This window comes from Ahaetulla prasina, chromosome 10 (assembly GCF_028640845.1).
Source record: "Ahaetulla prasina isolate Xishuangbanna chromosome 10, ASM2864084v1, whole genome shotgun sequence".
Classification (NCBI taxonomy): domain Eukaryota; kingdom Metazoa; phylum Chordata; class Lepidosauria; order Squamata; family Colubridae; genus Ahaetulla; species Ahaetulla prasina.
Window position 1 is genome coordinate 8,730,852 of NC_080548.1, and position 21,564 is coordinate 8,752,415.

At 38.9% G+C, this 21,564-nt stretch overlaps 1 protein-coding gene across 1 annotated transcript in view; it reads left to right on the forward strand.

Moving 5' to 3' along the window:
* C10H1orf94 (chromosome 10 C1orf94 homolog) overlaps positions 1-19,768 on the forward strand; it is a 52,080-nt gene extending 32,312 nt beyond the window's left edge. The window contains exons 3-6 of the mRNA XM_058195819.1: positions 2,602-2,771; positions 12,594-12,668; positions 16,098-16,282; positions 19,690-19,768. Of these exons, the coding sequence (XP_058051802.1) occupies positions 2,602-2,771; positions 12,594-12,668; positions 16,098-16,282; positions 19,690-19,768 (509 nt within the window). The remainder of the gene's footprint in view (positions 1-2,601; positions 2,772-12,593; positions 12,669-16,097; positions 16,283-19,689) is intronic.
* The last annotated feature ends 1,796 nt before the right edge of the window (positions 19,769-21,564 follow it).

Genomic DNA, 21,564 nt, shown 5'->3' on the forward strand with positions numbered 1-21,564 from the left:
AAGAATTTCCAAATATTTATTTTAAGGTTTAATGTTTAATATTGCTTGACATAGTGTAAGCCGCCCTGAGTCTTTGGAGAAGGGCGGGATATAAATGCAAAAAAAAAAAAATGTTGTAAAGCTTCCTGGTGAGGAGTTTTCCCTACTTACAGAAGTGTATTTAGAATTCTTCTTTTTTAGATGATCTGGAAATAGTGATTCCTTAAATTAGAGTATTTAATCTATCATGCAAGATTTGCCTTCTTTCAGGTATTTTTTTCCCTGAACATATGGTTTCCAGAGAAAATTACTTATATTTCAGGAAGTCAGTTCTGTTTATTTTTAGTCTAACCTTTTTCATTAAGTGGAAATTTCAAGAGTGCTTTGAAAATTAACTCATCTTGCAGTACAGTACTTGTAGTTGTTTGATGGCTACTATCATATTAATATTTAGATCATACCCTGTAGCTAACATGATGTCATCATTCCAGGACCATCATATCAGCATATCCAGCTGATGTCTCCCACCATTTCTACACTTTCCTGGTGAGAATTTGGCAAGTCAAGAGCAGCCTTTCAAGGTTGCCCAATATTATTATGACATGTTATAATAACAAAATTATGCAAGTTTACCTTTGTTTTTATTTTCTTCCTTCTTATACACCATTGAGTCATGAAGGACCTAGTCTTGTTCTCTTCCTACTGCTGACCCTTTTCCTGGGGTTTCTGCCTTTATTGTTTTTATAATGGCTTCTGAAGGCCATTTTTATAATGGCTTTCAGGCCATCTCCATGGCTTTCCACAGATGGAAAGTTTCACAGCCTAAGAATGATTCCATTTTCAAGTATTCTTTGGGTTCTCAGACCTCATGTTCTTCAGCATCTGTTTTCAGGGCCTTTGCTGATGGGATCCTTTAGTTGGTTAAATATTTAAAAAGGGGATCTAATTCTCCTAGTTCTAGGCTGGCTTTATTAGCTCCAGTAGATGTTTTATTCTAGTCTGTTGGACGTGTTCATAAAATCCTAACATTAGCTTCCTTACATGCTTTTTATATCCTATAATATTTCCATACCCCAAAAGATCTTATTGATCGACATGCCTTGACCATAGTGTCACAAAAAGCAATACACTTCCAAAGTTTAGTCAACATAGTCTATTGAAAGAAGATTGAATAAAATTACAGGAATCTTTGCAACTGATTCCCCTCCCCCTTTAGAATTTAATTCATCCCCCAAGTTTCTACACTGAAGAACTTTTCAGCCTCTTATTTGTGGTTTCTGAGTGAACTACTGATAAGACTGTTGTGGTCCCTGATAATAGAAGAAAGTTCAACCATAGAAATGTGAAACATTCAGTTCTAATCATTTCCTTGCACCTTCTCACATATAAAGATACTTATGTGTTATTCCTGCTAGAAAGTATTTTATCTTCTATACTAGAGATTTGTAGTCTTTCACCAGAATTTAGGCTACTAGGTATTCTGGATAGCATGTTGAATACAAAGATAACTTTTTCATCTACAATGAAGGAGTTAAAACAGAAATTCACAACCATTTCAGCTAGTAAGAATATTCAGAATTTTGAGAGCATGTCATGTGCAATCAGACAAAATGGCTTCAAGGGAAGTACTTATTCAAAAAATGCCAGCCATCATCTTATTTACCCAAAGACGATTTTTTTCTGTCACTCCAAGATGCTTTTTAGTCCTACCATCTCAATGGACTGTTTGTTCATTGGAATAGATGGATCCTCTTTCGGATAAAGGTAAGATTTTGGCTGTGTAGCATTTTAATTTTCTAGGAAAGTATGTGGGACCTAAATGTTAATTTGGAAATAAAAGGTTTGTTCTACAACAGAACATTTCTTTAAAAAAATTTGGCTTGTATCAGAACAGATATTCCTGTCCGTGGCTATGTTGGTTATCCACAATGGGAGACTTTGTAATTAAAGGGAGGTCATCATCATAACAGGAATATTATATAATGAATTAGGACTGGTTCATGCAAATTGAGGGTTTAGTTTGATAGCATTTAGAGCCAGATCAAGGAAAGTGAGTCTGATAAGAAAAGATCAAATTCACACCTACTCCAGGAAAGAAAGCTACATTTCCAGAACTAATTGACCATGACACTTTAGTAGCACTCACACCTCCCAGAGATAGATCAAGATACTGGCTTCTTTGGATTTGGGCATAATGATCTTGCCGGCATTTTAATGGGAACCAGAAGCGTAGGGTGTGCTTTGTGCTTTTGTTCCGCCTTACGTTCCACAGTTCAGATGCAGGTAGCAACTGGTCTTCTGTTGGTCTGTTTGAGTATGGAGGAGGTGATCAAACTTGAAGTTTGCTGTGGGAAGCATGGAGGGACAGTTCAAGACTGCAGGAATCATGCAAACTGGAGGAAAGGGCATATTTAGTTTGCAAGCCTGTGTGTAATCTCCTGGGAGTAAATTCCATAGCATTTCATGGACGCTTTTTCCTAAGGAGATTGATATAAGATGAAACAGTTGTTATGTAATTTTCATAATATGTCTGCATTGAAATTACATTGCTGTATACAATTTAGAAAAAAAATAAAAGAATCTGGCATTCCCGGATATGATTCTATCTTTTATCTTTCACAGCAACTTCAACAGTTATCGATAAGAACAACCTTAAATACAGTGGGAACGTGTTTACCCCACGATTTCCAACAACTTCAACTACTACCTCATTGAAGCAACCAATGTGGCTGAGTTTGAACTACCCTCCACCACCTGTTTTTCCCAATCACTCAAGTTTCCCTCAGTATCAGGTAATAGTGGCACATATGCTTATTGTGGAGTAATTTCTAAGGTACCGATAAATCTGTCTCTTCTGAGCTGGAAGAGGATACAAGGATACACATTATTGGCATTCTAGAAGCACAAGAAAATTAAGGATTTTTTTCAGTAGAAAGATAAGCCATATGTAACCCTTTCTCTAAAACAGCTTGTCCCTTGAAGCATGGATGGCTTTTATACTCCTGGCCTTCCTGAAATAGGTGAAAGCATGGAAGAACAGTGGGAATAAATTGTATATAACAAGACAAACTTCTCGAGGACGACTTCCGGTGTCCGGTGGCAACGGACGTCTGGAAGGCTTCTCCTGCCTCCAGTGTCCGAATCCGGCCGCCGCCGAGGCCCTTAGGGGCCAGGTGTTCCGAAAAGGACACCTGCCGCACGGACGGCTCGCCAGGGGTCTCCCAGCCGATATACAGGACTGGGGGGACCGATGCTGGCGCGTCCTAGGCTCGGCGGGGTTCGGAGGCTACAGGCCGCGGCCATTACTTTGGTCGTCGCCTGGGCCGCTGTGCCCGGTGACACCGGGGCTTTGGATTTATAATTGCAGCAGCCTGGTGGTGAACAGGGAACAGAGAAGAATTGAGGAATGAAGAAGGGAAGGGAATATCGGCAAATGTGAGTGGAGTATTCCGGAGTGCGGGGGGGTTTTTTCTCCCCTGCGACTGGAAGGAGTACGAATCACTTTGGAGAGAGGAGAACTTAAAATAACAAGATTACGGTTTTGTGGAGCTCTGGAGAGAAGAGGTGATGGAGAAATTTAGGAGGGAGGGTTTGAGGCCCCTCCTCTGGGGAACAATGGTGGCGTCCAGCTTCCGCCTTCACTATGAGAATCTTGATGACATCACTTCCCTTGACTTCCTGGTTGATTAACTGTACTCTGGACTCGTTGCTCCTGTGAGTGCCCCTGGTGGATCCGGAGGAAATTATAAGGATACTGTGCTTGCCTGAGGATTTTGAAAATTTTTTTAAATGGCAAAGGTCAGAGACCAACTGCTGGAGAAATGGAGAATTCTGGAAAAGTTATCTAATATGGACAAGAAACTGGATGAAATAAGAGCAGAAATTGTGACTATCCAAAAGGATTTAAAGGATACTCAACAAGTCTCAGCAGAAAATAAGCAGAAAGTGGAAGGTCTGGAGGGTGAGATGCGGCAGTGCAGAAAAGAGGGAGACGACAAGCAATGCTGTGCTTGGACTACAGATGGATAAAATGTCTTATTTCCTTAGGTTTCAAAATTTGGAAGAAGTGGACCAAGAAGACTTGAGAGATGTTGTGACTAAACTGTTGGGAGAATTTCTTGGGAGAGGTGTTGATTTTATGAATTGGGATGTGGATCGAGTTTATAGAGTTAATTCACAATATGCACGCACGCATGCAGTTCCTAGAGAGGTTCATGTCAAATTTGTGAAAAGAGAGACGAGAGATGAAATTCTTAGAAAACATAGGAGTGGGGCACTGACTTATAGGGGCAGGAGATAGCCATTCTGAGGCAGATTCCCAGACAGGTACGTGAAATGAGAAAGAAATATTACTTTTATCAAGCAAATTGTACCAGAAGGGAGTGGGCTTCAGATGGCTGATGCCAGAGGGATTGATGATTTTCCGGGAGGGCATTACGAAAAAAATTAGTACAATTGCGGAGGCTGCGGCCTACGTGGAGGAACACAAAGCCCTCCTGGATTTAGATGACCCAGGAATTGAAGAAGGGGAGGTTATAGACCATGGGGCGGAGGCGGCTGCCGCTGTTGCGGCCCTGGAATTGGGTCAGGCTGAGCCCAGAGTTCTGAGATCCAAAACTAGGAAGTGACAAAGATATTTGGTATTGTGTTGGTTTTCCTTATTCTCTTTCGTATGATATTCTGATTATTCTTGGCCCTTCCTTATTGTGTATGTAAGATTGAAACTTAGCTACTTCATATCACCTGCTTGCCATATGGCTGTTGTATGTGTTTAAAATCTTGAGTAAAATTCTTATCATGTATAAGAAAAATGAAAATTTACCATACCTGATATGTATTTGCATAAATCTTTTTTGACCAATAAAAACTTTTTATATAAAAAAAAAAAAAAAAAAAAAAACAAGACAAACTTCTCTAATTCTCTAATTATAGTTTTTATAATTCTATAATTCTATATTTTGGTTAATGTTTTTGATTTTGTGTCCTGCTTTTATTATGTACATTCCATGAGTTGCCTAGAATTCAGCTGGTTTTAGGCAGTCAGATAAATTTCATTCATAAATAAATAAATTGGAAGGGTAGATAACTGGCAAGATGTCATAAAACTGGCAATGGCATAGGGTTAGATCTGTGGAATTAGCTGATATTTCAGGACTAGACAGACTGGTTTATGGTATTTTGATGTCAGCTTTGATTAATGGCTTACTGTGAGGGATGCTGCCTATGGAGGAGAAGGCAGTGTGATGGACAAAAGTGAAACAGTAGTTTCCCAGGAAGGACAAAACACATTCCAAGGAAGCAGGCAAGACAAGAGGTAGCACAGCTTGGGTGTGGAGCAGAGACAGTGCAAGAGAGTTAGGATAGCTACTCACAGGGCAGGGTTGCTATTCAGCAGGTTCCGACCAGTTCTGGAGAACCGGTAGCAGAAATTCTGAGTAGTTTGGAGAACCAGTAAATACCACCTCTATTCTCTGCCTCCCGAGTCCCAGCTGATTGAGAGGAAATGGGGATTTTGCAATAACCTTCCCTAGGAGTGGGGAAGGAATGGAGATTTTACAGTATCCTTCCCCTTCTACGTCCACCAAGCCACGCCCATAGAACCGGTAGTAAAAAAAATTGAACCCCACTGTCACAGGGTATATCCACTAGTGAGAGACTAGCATAAGTTTAGTTTGGCAAAATGCTGGTTTTTTTATGTGAGCAAATAAAAAACTGAACTTTGTTTTATGCCATTCTTGGGTGGTACTTAGAGATGATGATGATGTCATCAGTGTACAGCATATGCTGCCTTTTGCAAGAGAATAGCTTAATTTAGTTACAATCTAAAACCTTTGTTTTAGGAAGGAAATGGAAATGGACCTTCGACAAAAGAAGGTTGTATGATTTCTTACATACCTTCAATAGGTTACAAATTACTGTGCACTAAGTTATAGAGTGTTTCCCTGAAAATAAGACCCTGTCTTATATTTTTTTGAACCCTGAAATAAGTGCTTGGCCTTATTGCCATGGGCTCAAAAGCTCAATTGGGCTTATTATCAGGAGATGTCTTATTTTGGGGGGAAACAGGGTAGTAACATTAGTACTCATGATATTAATCCTTTTTTTTAATCAACCCTCCATCACCAAAAACATCCAACCATCCGTCATACAGAACTTTCAACCAGCCATCATCTAAAACTAGGTATGCACGCCTCTTATTTCCTTTATACCAACCACTACTGAACTTAAATGCAAACAGATAAATGCAAGAAGCATTGTAAATAAAATGCCTGAATTTCTCCTCTTATTAAATACTGGTACATTCGACATTATATTTGTCTGTGAAACATGGCTGAACTCATCCCTCCCTGACTCCATCATCTCAAAAAGAGAATATCATGTTTTCCGGTCAGATCACGAAACCCGCAGGGGAGGTGGAGTAGCTATCTTTTACAAAAAGTCACTAAATCTAAAAAATATTCAAGTTGCACATAAACTCGCTCTTCCAGAAACTATCGTCTGCGAACTGTCCTTTAACATCACACTTCGCTTCTTACTATGCTACAGAGCCCCCGACTATGACATCACACATGCGAACAAGTTAACTACAGTACTAACATGGGCTGCCTCTTGTCCTTATCCTCTCATCTTCCTGGGTGACCTCAACCTATCTCTTATTAATTGGAAAACAAACAAATGTACAACTGAACTCATCCATACAACCCTGTACAATGCCGTTACAAATCTAGATCTTGATTAACTAGTAACTAACAACACTAGACTCAACAACTGCCTTAACCTCATCTTCTGCAACAACTCAAACTCAATTTATGGACTACAAATAAAGGAACCCTTTTCCAACAGTGACCACAGCATGATAGACTTTTGTCTCAATATACGCCCTTATAAAAATCTCCATAATAATGAGATACCAAACTACAACTTCAAAAAAGCCAACTAGGATCTTATAGATACTGACCTCTCATCTCTTGACTGGCAAATTCTATTCTCTAACTGTATCACTGCTGAAGACCACTATAGCATTTTCCTACTTGAAGTTAATAGAGTCATTAAACTCTACATACCACAAACCACCACCAAAATCAGGAAAAATTACCCATATCAATAAAAAAGCTCCAATCCAAAATAATAATAATAATAATCTTCTGGCAAAAAAACCAAAACTGGCTATGTAGCTAACTTTAAAAACTGCTACAAAAATTTATGCCACCAAATAAGGATTGAATGCACCAATTACGACATCAAACAAGATGTAGGTAATCTTCTGCGCACAAAATCCAATTGTGCTTTCTATAATTTTGTAAACAACAAACTTAAAGACTCGAAATCCATCCCACCCCTAAAAGGATCTAACGGTAAAGAATGCAATGATGAAACAGTTAAAGCAAACCTCTTTAATACATTCTTCGGCTCGTTCTTTGTTAAGAGTAATGGCTCATACCCAACATTCCCCAGTCCTACCAATAATGATTACAACACTCTAACACAAATAGATTTCACAGAAGATAATGTTGAAAAGACACTACGCAGACTGAAACCATCTCTATCTATTGGACCTGATGGTCTATGTGCATACTTCTTAAAAAAGCTTTCCACTGTTATAGCAGAACCCCTAAGCATATCTTTGAAAAATCTTTCAGGACCAGCTCCCTTCCCAATCTATGGTCACTAGCCACGGTCATCCCTGTCTTCAAAAAAAGAGACCCCAGCCTAGTTGAAAATTACAGACCAATCTCTTTATGCTGCGTCACCTGCAAAGTAATGGAATCAATCATCAACCAATCCATCACCCTCCACCTAGAAACAAACAACCTATTCTCTAAAAAACAATTTGGTTTCAGAAAAAAAATATCCTGTAATCTACAACTTCTTCACTGCAAAAACATATGGACTACAAATCTTGATTAGGGCAAAGCAATAGATGCAATTTACATAGACTTCTGATTCAGTGGTACACGACAAACTGCTTCTAAAACTAATATCCTACAGCATCTCCGGACCCCTCCATAATCGGATAACTGTGTTCCTGTCAAACAGGCAACAAGTGGTCAAAATAGGCAGTGCCCTATCAAATCCTGCTCCTGTTAATAGCGGTGTCCCCAAGGCAGCATTCTAGGACCAACACTCTTCATATTATTCATTAACGACTTCTGTGACCATATTATAAGTAATTGTGTTCTCTTTGCCGATGATGTTAAACTATTTAACACTACCAACAATGCGGTTACCCTTCAAAAAGACCTTGACTTTGTGTCGGAATGGTCAAAAATTTGGCAACTCCAAATCTCAACCAATAAATGCTCTGTCTTACACATTAGAAAAAAGAATAGAGAACACTAAATACAAGCAGTCCGGCTTTCGGCCCGGATACAGTACGGAGATGGCTTTGGTCGCGTTGGTGGCTGATCTCTGGAGGGCCTCTGCCCTGGTCCTATTAGACCTCTCAGCGGCTTTCGATACCATCGACCATGGTATCCTGCTGTGCCGGTTGGAGGGTTTGGGAATGGGAGGCACCGTTTATCAGTGGTTCTCCTCCTACCTCTCTGACCGGACGCAGACGGTGTTGACAGGGTGGCAGAGATCGACTCCGAGGCGCCTCATGTGTGGGGTGCCGCAGGGATCGATTCTCTCGCCCCTCCTGTTCAACATCTATATGAAGCCGCTGGGTGAGATCATCAGTGGTTTTGGGGTACGCTGATGACACGCAGCTGTACTTTTCCACCCCAGGCCACCCCAACGAAGCTATCGAAGTACTGTCCTGGTGTTTGGAAGCCGTACAGGTCTGGATGGAGAGGAACAGGCTCAAGCTTAATCCCTCCAAGACTGAGTGGCTGTGGATGCCGGCACCCCGGTACAGTCAGCTGCAGTTGCGGCTGTCTGCTGGGGGCGAGTCATTGGCCCCGATGGAAAGGGTGCACAACTTGGGCGTGCTCCTGGATGGGCGGTTGTCTTTTGAAGACCATTTGACGACCGTCTCCAGGAGACCTTTTTATCAGGTGCGCCTGATCCGCCAGTTGCGTCCCTTCCTGGACCGGGATGCCCTATGCAAGGTCACTCATGCTCTCGTTACCTCTTGTTTGGATTATTGCAATGCTCTCTACATGGGGCTTCCCTTGAAGAGCACCCGGAGACTCCAGTTAGTCCAGAATGCGGCTGCGCGGGTTATTGAGGGAGCAGTTCGGAGCTCCCATGTAACACCTATCCTGCGCAGACTGCACTGGTGCTTATTGTCTTCCGGGTGTGCTTCAAGGTGTTGGTTACTACCTTTAAAGCGCTCCATGGCTTAGGACCGGGATACTTACGGGACCGTCTACTGCCATCGTCTATCTCCCAACGACCGGTGCACTCTCACAGAGAGGGATTCCTTAGGATGCCGTCAGCCAAGCAATGTCGACTGGCGGCCCCCAGGGGGAGGGCCTTCTCTGTGGGAGCTCCTACCCTGTAGAACGAACTTCCCCCTGGACTTCAACAATTACCTGACCTCAGGACCTTTTGCCGCGAACTTAAAACTTATTTATTCCGTCTTGCTGGACTGGCTTGAATTTTTAAAATTTTAATATTATTTTATGGGTTTTAAATTTCTGTAAATTTTATAGGGAGATATTTTATTTCAATGTGGCCATTCGAATAAGTTTTTTTAAGGGTTGTTCTTAGTATTGTATGTGTAGTTTGTGTATTTTATTTTGGCTGTGCACCGCCCTGAGCCCTTTGGGAGAAGGGCGGTATATAACACACACACACACACACACACACACACACACACACAATAATAATAATAATAATAATAATAATTATTATTATTATTATTATTATTATTATTATTATTATTATTATTATTATTATTATTATTATTATTATTATTATTATTATTATTATTATTATTATTATTATTATTATTATTATTATTATGCTTGATGGACATTGCCTTGTAGATGACCCTCACTCTGTCAAGGACCTTGGAGTACTCATATCAAATGATCTAAGTGCCAAAGCCCACTGCAACTACATTGCCAAAAAGGCTTTAAGAATTGTAAACCTAATCTTGTGTAGCTTCTTCTCCGGAAAGATTACACTGCTAACCAGAGCATACAAAACATTTGCTAGACCAATTCTCGATTACACCTCATCTGTCTGGAACCCACACTGCATTTTGGACGTTAATACAATTGAGCGTGTCCAGAAATATTTTATAAGAAGAGTCCTCTACTCCTCTGATCGCAACAAAATACCTTATGCCACCAGACTTGAAATTCTGGATTTAGAAAATGTAGAACTACACTGCCTTCGGCATGACCTGAGCATAACTCATAAAATCATCTGCTACAATGTCCTTCCTGTCGAAGACTACTTCAGCTTCAACCACAACAATACACAATAGATTCAAACTTAAAGTGAACCACTCCAATCTTGATTGTAGAAAATATGACTTCAGTAACAGAGTTGTTAATGCCTGGAATACACTACCTGATTCTGTGGTCTCATCCCAAAATCCCCAAAACTTTGATTGAAGGCTGTCTACTGTTAACCTCACCCCATTCCTAAGAGGTAGGTAAGGGGTGTGCATAAGAGTACCAGCGTGCCTACCGTTCCTGTCCTAATGTTCCCTTTGGTTGTATTCATTTTGTGTGGTTATTTCATGCTTATACTTATATAAGCATTACTTATATATTGTTGTGTTTGACAAAATAAATAAAAAAATAAAAAATATAATTGCAATTATCATGGATACAATCTTCTGCTTCTGGGAGACCTGGCCAGGGGTTAAAGAGCTGCTTAATTACTATTCTTAGATAAGATTTCATTAAGGATGGGCTAATTTAAATCTGGATCCCACTTCAGTCTTCCCAATTGCAGCTGGCTGATTCAGATATTAAAGAGCTGCAACCCTAAAGACTTCCAAAGGAGGAATATTGAAGATGGACACAAGACTAGGGTGATCATAATTCAGGCTGTTGGGAATCAAAAGCAATCCCAATTTTCTGCCACACCATCAGCCTTGGAAATATTCAAGCACCCCTGCAAATTTCCCAGAAATGTTCTTCCTTATGCACTTGCTTGGCTGCTGTGAGAACACACTATCATACCAGATAGGCCAGGCATCCAGTCCAGTAGAATACTGCTTATGTTAAGGATGAGAGACATTCCAGGACCATTGTGAAGAAACTTCCTGGCTGCAGCATCCCCTGCCTGCATTTGCCAGGAATAGGACACAGGAATTAGTTCAGTTTCTTCTGGGAAAAACACTGCTAATAGGTAAAATACAATTGGAGAAGGCAAAGGGTCCTGAAGGTACCAAGGTATGAGATTGAGCATTACTTTATAGGTTAAAGCCAGCATCTGGCCAACTGCACCTGGTATCAAAAGCTAGGAAGGTTCAAGTATCCTCCAGGAAATTCCAAGAAATCAAAGCACAGCAAAAGCAAGCAATAATAAATCACTTTTATGTTGTCTAAAAAACTGCTTATCTTGTCTGTGAAGGGATGAGGAGTCAAGTCGACATGAAGATATCTTGACTTGCACCTCACTATGGGAAATGTCCTCCCTATGATGAGAACAGAGTGACAGAATATTTTTGTTTTGTTTTGATGTTATAAATCTACTTCTTGCAGGGATTTCACATTCCCAATACTTAGAGGCCATAGTGTCTGCTCCCATGATAGAATTTTTTTTTTCACAAATCAACTTTTGATTCATTGACCCGAGCGATTTTTAATTGTTACCACAGCAGACTACTGACAGTGAGTTAATTTTTGGAATTGTTAGTTTACTTATGTAGGGCATGAAGACAAAATGATTAGATATGTCCTTTCTTTCTTACAATGCTACTCTTTTTATACAAAGTCATATTATTTTATTCTTCATTGCAGAAAGTACCACTGTTCTTACTTCTGTGGGTAATTTTATTATATTGCTGTCTGTAAATTGTTTTTGTTACCATAGTTGTGGTTGCCTGTATTTTAAATTCATGTCAAAATGAAAGAAAATCTCATAGATTTCTAAAGCCCTGTAGTGAAAAATGCTCCCCCTCCTCATCTAGGTATTCTTTTAATAAAAAAACCCTCAGATTGTCAGCAATGGGAAGGAAATGATTTATAACAGCTCAAGGGCTTGTCTAAATTCCCCCAGACTGAAGATGAGGCTGAAGGTTAGAATTGTTTATGACGCCCCATTGAACTCATGTTCTGCCTCTTTTTCCCTTCAATCATTTTCCAATAGTTGGAAAACTGATTTTAGAGAATTGTGGTGGGGGAGGGATTATAAAAATTAAATTATTATTATTATTATTATTATTATTATTATTATTATTATTATTATTATTATTATTATTATTATTATTATTATTATTATTATTATTTAGCTTCAGATTTGCTTTTTGATGTTGGAATGCTACCTCTCTGTGAATTTGGAGGGGGGATTCTAAACTATTCTACAGTTCCTAGGATTGCAGCCTACATTATTTTTGGTTTGATTGAATTGGTTTGTTCTAAGGTTTGAAGAATCAACTTAATGGTTTCTTCTTTATTTACTCCTTTGTTTATTATACTGCATTTTGATTAGGAATTTCAGACCATTGCACATTATAAATTGGTTTTTCTCTTATTCATTCGGAACAGAGTTTGTATCAGCAAAGGGCACGGATCCCGTACCAGCAAACTTTACATCCTCAACTGGGGTGCTATTCCAGACAGGTACGGTGGAAGTTCTGTAAGTCACCTGTAGCATAAATTGGGGGGTGGTGGTGACTGTAAATCTGAGAAGATCTCTGTGGCTTTGAGTCATTCCATCTCACTTAGCCTCAGTCTTTTAATTGAAGAGGATGGTGGCAGTTAATTCCTAGAGAGATCAGAAGGCATTGTCTAGTAACAGTCTTAATCAGGGATTGTCAAATGCAGTACTAACCTTGACCATGAGTGTTTCCAAAGTGGGGAAAAAGGAACCCATGCTAAAACCAATGCTCACCCTGTACTTGGAGTATGCCTCCTTAGAATACCACCCAGCCGCTCCTGTGGTGCATACGGCATCTTGGGACAATCAGTTTTAAGCAGTGAGTTATGTACTATAAATGAGAACCACTTAGAAAATATCACAACACAGCTCTTTTATTTCTGCCCCTTCCCAAAATCTGCAATATTCTACTCTCCCATTTAACTATTGCAGGCTGAAATATATTAATATATATTCCCCAAACATGTTTTTCTTTTATTTGAATTCAACTGATAAGTTGAATTGCTTACAACATCTTCTAGATATTCTGAAGCTTTTAATAATATAATTTAGAAATCTGCACTATTTCTGCATGCATAGGGATTCCTTTGATTAAATAAAAAGAAATTGCTACTTTCTTAAGAAAGCCAGGTATGAGGTAAGTAGGAGTCAGACCTGTTTAAAATTTGGATGGGTGATCACTGAAAATCCCAAAGTTATACAGGGAACTAGACTGGGAAATCAGAAAATAAACATTATAGTGCCAATCTGCTCCCCTATTGCTGCTAAAAAATAATAATACATGGATGTATAGATGAATATAATAGTCACCAATTTGACCTGACCTTTTCCCCTGCCAAAAGGAATTTCTTTTTCAGGTTTTGAATGTGTAGATAGATGGCCTTTCATAAAATGCTCTGTATAATCAACCCCAAGCCATGAATTTACAGTTTCTCAAGAAAGATGAGAATAAGATAAATATTTACATTAAATAAACTATAAAGGCATTAAAGGCAAAGGGTGTTAGATTGTGTCACTTTTACCTTTCCTAAAAAAGCTAACAACTTAGCCTAGATCTCCTAGACTTAGTCTTAGTCTAGATGTATGAATGTGAGAGAATATAAGAGCTGCTTAGAAATATGTATTATTTTTCATAATCAAGAAAGATGAGTTGCATATTTTTTGATTAATATATGCAGAAATTGTACAATGGTTTAGTTCATTTTATTTTTAAAAATGTTTCTATCCACATGCTCCTGATATATTTCCTGAGAAAAGGAACACAAGTAAAGGCTTGTGGCAACAGTGAAATAAGTGCTAAGTTAGATTTGAGAATTGGATTTGAGAATTCTAAATAAATTAGCATTTATTATGACCACCACCCTCAAACACATGGATCTGGCAGTTTTGTTCTTGAAATAGAAATAAAACATTCAACCTCAATAATTCGCACATAGATCTTGGGCAACCTGTATATTCCCCACTCCAGCCCGAAATTATTTTTATTTGGTGAAATAAATTTTGATTTATAAATGACTTTTAAAGGCAAAACAAGTGAAGAAATCATTGAAGTTGGGAAATGTAGGCAGCCAGAGAGGCTTCTGAAAGATGGAGAGACAAAGAACCACCACACCTCCTCCTAGCTCTCACTAAAAGGTACCGTATATACTCGAATATAAGCCGATCCGAGTATAAGCCGAGGTCCCCAATTTTACCCCAAAAACTGGGGTAAACTGGGGACTCGAGTATAAGCCGAGGGTGGGAAATGAGGCACCTACCGGTTGGGGAAACCCTCCCTCCCTCAGCTGAGAAGGCTGGCGGCTCCCCCGCCCCGCCCTCTCACTGCACCGGCAGGGCTTCAGTCCGGTAAAATGTGAAAAAAAGAAAAAAAAAAACTCGAGTATAAGCCGTATATACTCGAGTATAAGCCGAGGGGCTTAAAAAAAAAAAACTCGAGTATAAGCCGTATAGACCCGAGTATAAGCCGAGGGGACGTTTTTCAGCACAAAAAATGTGCTGAAAAACTCGGCTTATACTCGAGTATATACGGTACTTGAGATTGAAGTTATAAAACAGAAGCCTCTACATAGGGGAAGAAAACTGAAGAACAAGGCAGCTTTCAACACAGTATCCATATAAAGCTGCATCTTTCATTAAATTGCAAATGGAAGAGGCATAGTTTCATACAGCCCCACTTCCACACACACACACACACACCCCCAAAAAAAGAGAGAAAAGCTTGATGAAGAAGAAGAATGCAAAGAAGTTGGCAATGTGCATTTGGACTAGATGTAGACTGATTTTGTATCTTCAGTTGATGCACCTGAATCTTTCTATTTCCCTCTTCCCAGCTGTAAAACTGGGAAGTACCTTCTTAAGTTTAAATCTATTTTCTCCATGTATTCAGTGGTAAAAAGAGCATAAACTCTCCCAGAATCTTTTTTATTTAATATTCTTTTCACTTGAGAATTCTAATCTTCCCAAAGAGCCTTGAGGACAAAGGGAAAAGAGAAGGAAGTGGACATTAATATTCAAATCTCTATTTGATGAAGAGATTGCTGGGTCACTTTAGAGTTAACCTTAGCCCATCCTACATTTTAAGGACTGTTGTGATGGGGATGAAATGTATGCTTCCCCTACCATGAAATGTACAGTTAGGATGTAAAGGATATCTCTGCCTGTTTCACAAAGTTGCATAGGGTAGGCGTCCTCCAGGTTCCCTGTTTGAAATAATGCCACCTAATGAGACTTAGAGGGTGAGTGACTTCTCTCTCCTACCCACCTCGCAGTTTAAAAGCATGAAAATGCAAGTAGATAAATAGGAACCACCTCAGTGGGAAAATACCAAGGACATGAAAGGAGTCTCTTGGGCAATGGTGATGTCACTTGGCTAATCCTTTCAACCCAGAAGTGCCTTGGTAGGTGTTTCCAACACAAACGGAGTAATAGCAGTGATTTCTCTGTGGCTATAACTTCCCTTTGGAATGAGTTTCCCAATCTTCAATCTAAATAAAAAATCTAAATAATAAATAAATAAAGGTATGGATGAATTGACCCCTATTGGCCTTTCCCAGAATGGCCGGTGATCTGGGACCTGTCTGCCAGTTTTCATTCCTAGTTTCAATTGCATGTTGATTATGCTTTGGATGTTGTTGAGGGTTTTGTTTTTCCTTTTATTTGTTTTTTTATTTTATTTGTTTTTCTTTAGGGTAATAGCTTGCAGTCATATATTATGAAAGGGGTGATTAAACAAACAAACAAACAAACAAATAAATAATGGATGGATGGATGGATGGATGGATGGATAGATGGATGGATGGATGGATGGATGGATGCTGGGTCAGATCAAATGGGGATCTTTCTACATTCTTAGACACAGCCATTACATTCTACTTTTTCTTCCTGTTCTACAGGTAACTCCTTACAACCCACAGCAAATCTTTCGCTCACCTTACACTCCTGTCCTCAGCTACATCCCTTTGGTTCAACCTGGTTATTCTTATCAGCAAAGGAATCCAACCAAAGCTTCTAGCAGTGTTCGGGATCCTCCAGCAATGGCAGGGGATGGGCCTCAGTATCCATTTTCTGCTTCTTATGGGTAAGCAGCCTATCACACTTCCTCCTTTTATGTATTTGTGTGCACGTGTGCGTGATAATCCTTGATTATCAATTTGTTCTGCTATTACCATTAAACCCCTTTGACCGTTTACAAATTACTTTAACCAAAAAGGGGGAACCTAACATTGTGGAACATAGGGAAAATTGACACTTGATTAACATATGGTAGTAACAAAAAATATATATCCCAGATCTTTATAACATAGATAACTCAAAATGGGATTTAAAACAGATATATCTATTTCTAAATATTATTTATAAGCCCATCAATGCTTTGTTTTGGGGGGGGGGTTGTCCTAGAATTATTCTTAAATTTATTGCCCAATGTGATATATGCATACAATTTCCCAGCTAGTATGTTGAGCATTCCTCTGGACTGGCTGGGTGATTTTGGGAGTTGAAGTCCACACATCTGAAATCTTCCAAGTTTGAAAAAGGTCACAGCTTTCTACCAGCATTTCCCAATTCCCTCTCTCCAGCTCTCTCTCCTGTTTGGAATATAATCTAGTACAACATTCCCAATGTGGCCAATCTTTGACTAGCAGTTCCCCCATCCAATCACCCAACAAGACAGACCCAGACTTCAGAGGATAATTAGAACTGCAGAAAAAACAATTGCTACAACCTGCCTTCCATTGAGGACCTGTATACTGCACAAATCAAGAAGAGGGTCGTGAAAATATTTACAGATCCCTCACATCCAGGACATAAACTCCTACCCTCAAAACGACACTATAGAGCACTGCACACCAGACCAACTAGACACAAGAACATTTTTTTCCCCAACACCATCACTCTGCTAAACAAACAATTCCCTCAACACTGTCAAACTATTTATTAAATCTGCACTACTATTAATCTTCTCATCGTTCCCATCACCAATCTCTTTCCACTTATGACTGTATGACTGTAACCTTGTTGCTTGTATCCTTACAATTTATATTGATATTGTTTCCTGATTGCTTATTTGTACCCTATGACTATCATTAAGTGTTGTACCTTATGATTATTGATGAAGGTATCTTTTCTTTTATGTACACTGAGAGCATATGCACCAAGACAAATTCCTTGTGTGTCCAATCACACTTGGCAAATAAAAAATTCTATTCTATTTTATTCTACTGCCCAGCTTTTGTACAATTAATATGAATATCTCAGTGTCATTTTGATTAGCATAGGGATTGCTACCTTTCACTCAAATTTGAATTTTTTTCAGTTGGGATGGAGAATAGATCCTGAAATTGGAAGAAGGGTTGCACATAGATATTTTAACCCTTTTCAAGGGGAGGGAAGCAAAGTTCAGTATTTTTTCCTCTTCAATAAAAGCTGTTGAGAGATCACAAAGGGAGTTTATAAAGGACAAGGAGGAGTTTTCCTTTCAGATAAATTCGCAGGTACGAAATAATAAGAACTGCAATAGTAGCGTTGATGAGTTGGCAATTTTTAAAAATGAGAAGCAAAGAAGCCACCTATTTTGCATTGCAAATCCCCTTTCTTTTCCCTTAAAAAGCACTCCAAATAAGAGAAAATTATAAATGGAAAAGTACAGGGGGAAAAGAATAGGAAAAAAGATCGGGGGGGGGGGGAAGTGTGTATGTGGGGTTAGTGGGGAGAAAGAAATGACCCCGATTCTGTTTCCTATTTCATGCAGAAAATGGCTTGCCCTTTCTAAATGGGGTGTTTCTTGGCCCAAGATCATGTTGACAATTGATCTAACTAAATAGGGCAAAGAAAAGGTGCTTGCAGATCCCATAGGAATTGCCTGCTCTTAAACTCGTAATGTTGAAGATATGACCTTACCATTATATACAACCCAAAAATGTTGTGAGAAATAGATGTGGCTCTATATCCTATTTTTCATTCCAAAACAGTCTTTTAAAACACACTAGAAGGGCTATTGGCTGTACTTTGTCTCTCCATCAATGTCTACCATGGCTAGTGAAGCTTCATTTTTCTGGGAGTTGGAAAACATGCAGTCCCTTATATTTTACTTGACTGCAGTTGCTGAATTCTTATAAAGTTTTTACAACTTTCACCAATAGTTTTTCCCCCCTATTGCAACATAATCCCCTATCCAGGAATACTAATTGGTTTTATTTTCTTAAATCTCTCAGTGATTTTCCATTCCTTCTGCTCTTTCCACCAACCTCAGATTGCCTTCTATAACATGACTTTTCCCCCTCATTCTGATCCAAAACCTGATCTAATTCTCAAGTAAACCATAATAAGATACTCTTTTTTAAAAAAAAAAATGTCATATTTACATTCAACTGTTATTTCTCATCACAATAGGTATATAAGGCCACTGTGATTTCTTCAACCAAACATAGCTTAAAAACTGCTTTGCTATATGTAAATTACTAACAATATTATCAGTACCAACAGAGACTATTATTACTGGCTGTCCCAAGATATTACTGTAATGGAACCTGCCCATTATCATTGCATATTGTGACAGTTGTTAGGTGAAGCATCTCATTTAACACCACCACCCTGCTCTTCTCAATGAATTGTTAAACCAATGTGTGAGCCGTGGATGATTTGGGAGGTGGGGAGGGGAGGCCATTGGAGGCTAAGCAGAGACACAGGATTGCCTGCCCTGGTTCTTCCAAAGCCTTCTCCACCCCCTGAGATGCCCCATGCTCTGTTTTCTGTCCCTTGGGTCCCCATAGTCTTCTTCCCACTCTCACCAGATCCTCCCACTCCACTAGGCCAAACATCCTCCTCCTTATTTACTATTTGAAATGCTCTGAGGCCTTCCAGAGTGTTGGAATGAATTGCTTCTTTACACGGCCAAATGGTGCAATTCCAAAACAACCACCATTTTGTTCCACCAGCAAAATGGTGTCTGTGTTCGGGTCATCATTGTGTGGATTGAGTACAAAGTGCTCCTTTTCTCTACCTTAACGAGGTCTTTACGGCATTGCAGAAGCTGCTGAACATTGCAGAGAGCTTCTGAGGTGTTGTGCACACTTTGTTAAGACAGGTGCTACAGAGTCTCAGTGAGTTGGGTTGGGAAGAGAGAGGTGGGGGCTCTACAGCATTCCTGTGGTTGGTCATAAGGAGGGGTTGCAGCAGGGGTTATGTAGCTTTTGAAGGGTCTATCATAACTTTGAACAGTTGCTAAATAATAGGTCATACCTTAACGACTTTCTGTAATTTTTATTTACTAGTAATAGTTTTCATTTAATAATATATTAATTTGTATAATAATTTATTTCATTTTCAATTTCATTTATTAATATTTTATGTACTACTATTGTAATAAGAAAGCTATTAATATTAAAAGAGATTATTCAATAATGATTCATAATGGGGTTTGTGTATATACTAACAATAATTCTAATTATTCAATAAATTATTTAAAATTCATTCTTTTATCCTCAGGTTCACATCTACCACAGCTGCTCCTGTAAGGACAAATCCTTATTTCTCTACTAATGGAGGCGGTGGCAACAGTTATTAGAACATTTAACATTTTGTTTTATTAGTTTTGTTATTTTCTTGGAAATATGGACACTTTACAAATATTTTTAAAATTCTTATAATTGGACATTTTGCTCCAAAGTTAAGGAATTAAGATCCAAATCACACGTGTAATTTAGGGCTAAAAGAGGCACCCATCCAAAAGAGCAACATTTTATTTAGCAAGAATGAATAAACATTTCAGCACTTTTTAAAAGAAGTATTATTATTTTTTTAAGACAAGATATTTTTAAAGTTTTTTTAAATAACAAATATCTTTCCTGCTTGTAAGTTGAAATTTTCTGTAATAAAAGTGGCTGATTAAAAAACTAAATCAACAAAATGCTGTTGGTAACTTTTGGATAGAACTGGATCCATCTGTTATTTGAAAAACTGAATCAATTCATTGGATATGATTGCATATTGAGCTAAGCAAAAATGCTCCATATTTCATTTTAGTTTAAAGCACTGCACGAACCATCTGTTATTATTTTATAAATCATGGTTCAAGGCCACAAATGAACCCAGTCCATTGTAATATATTCAATAAACTGTATTGCAATAAATGAATTCAATCAATACCTGGTTTTAGACCATGGCTTTTAAAAATGTTTCAGATGATGTGCAGCTGCACGGGTGATAGAGGGAGCTACGCGTAGCTCCCACGTAACACCGCTCCTGCGCAGACTGCACTGGCTACCTGTGGCCTTTCGAGTGTTGGTTACGACCTTTAAAGCGCTCCATGGCTTAGGGCCTGGGTACTTACGGGACCGCCTGCTGTTACCACATGCCTCCCACCGACCCGTACGCTCTCACAGAGAGGGACTTCTCAGGGTGCCGTCCGCCAAACAATGCCGGCTGGCGGCCCCCAGGGGAAGGTCCTTCTCTGTGGGGGCTCCCACACTCTGGAACGAGCTTCCCCCGAGCTTACGCCAAATACCTGACCTTCGGACATTCCGTCGCGAACTGAAGACACACCTTTTTATTTGCGCGGGGCTGGCTTGAATTGAATTTTAATTTTTAAATTTTGTAAATTTTATTAATTTTAAATGGGGTTTTTAGTTCATGGCATATTTTAATTTTTTCAGGCTAATTTTAAAATAAGTTTTTTAAATTGTATTTTAATTTGTATATTGTATGTCTTATCTTGCCTGTACACCGCTCTGAGTTCTTCGGGAGAAGGGCGGTATAAAAATCAAATAAATAAATAAATAAATGTGAATTTGTAACAACTAAGAAAACAAATGGCAGTGCTAAAGAATTTACTAGCATCCCTCTTCTCCGATCAAAATGGAGAAAGCAATCAGCTTTGCTAGATATGCCTAGGAAAAAAGAATGTATGTCTGGTGAAGCTGAACACCAAAAGGGATAGCTATGTTTATTTATTTATATTTATTTATTCAAATGTGTTAATAGCTGCCCAGCTGCAATAGACTCTGGATAGCATTCCAGACCAAAAAAAAAAAAAAATCCACAAAAAAGATAAAACATAAAATAGACAGCCTAGACTAAAGCAATTTTAAAAGCAATATGTTAAACAGAACAGGAAAGAGTAGCTCCTTGTAAAGTATAACTTTATTAAAAAGTATTTCCTCTCAGGAACGTATATATTTTGAAACTTGGATCAGGGATATCTATGTTACTAGAATGAAACCAAACCTATATAACTTCCTTTATTACTTACTAAAGAATGTACACCAACTTCTTTCTACATTACAAGGAAAAAGTCCCTTCTCTCCCTTATGGGTGGTCTGTGTGTTCCTTGATCTCAGATCCTCTACCAAAGAACTGGGAATT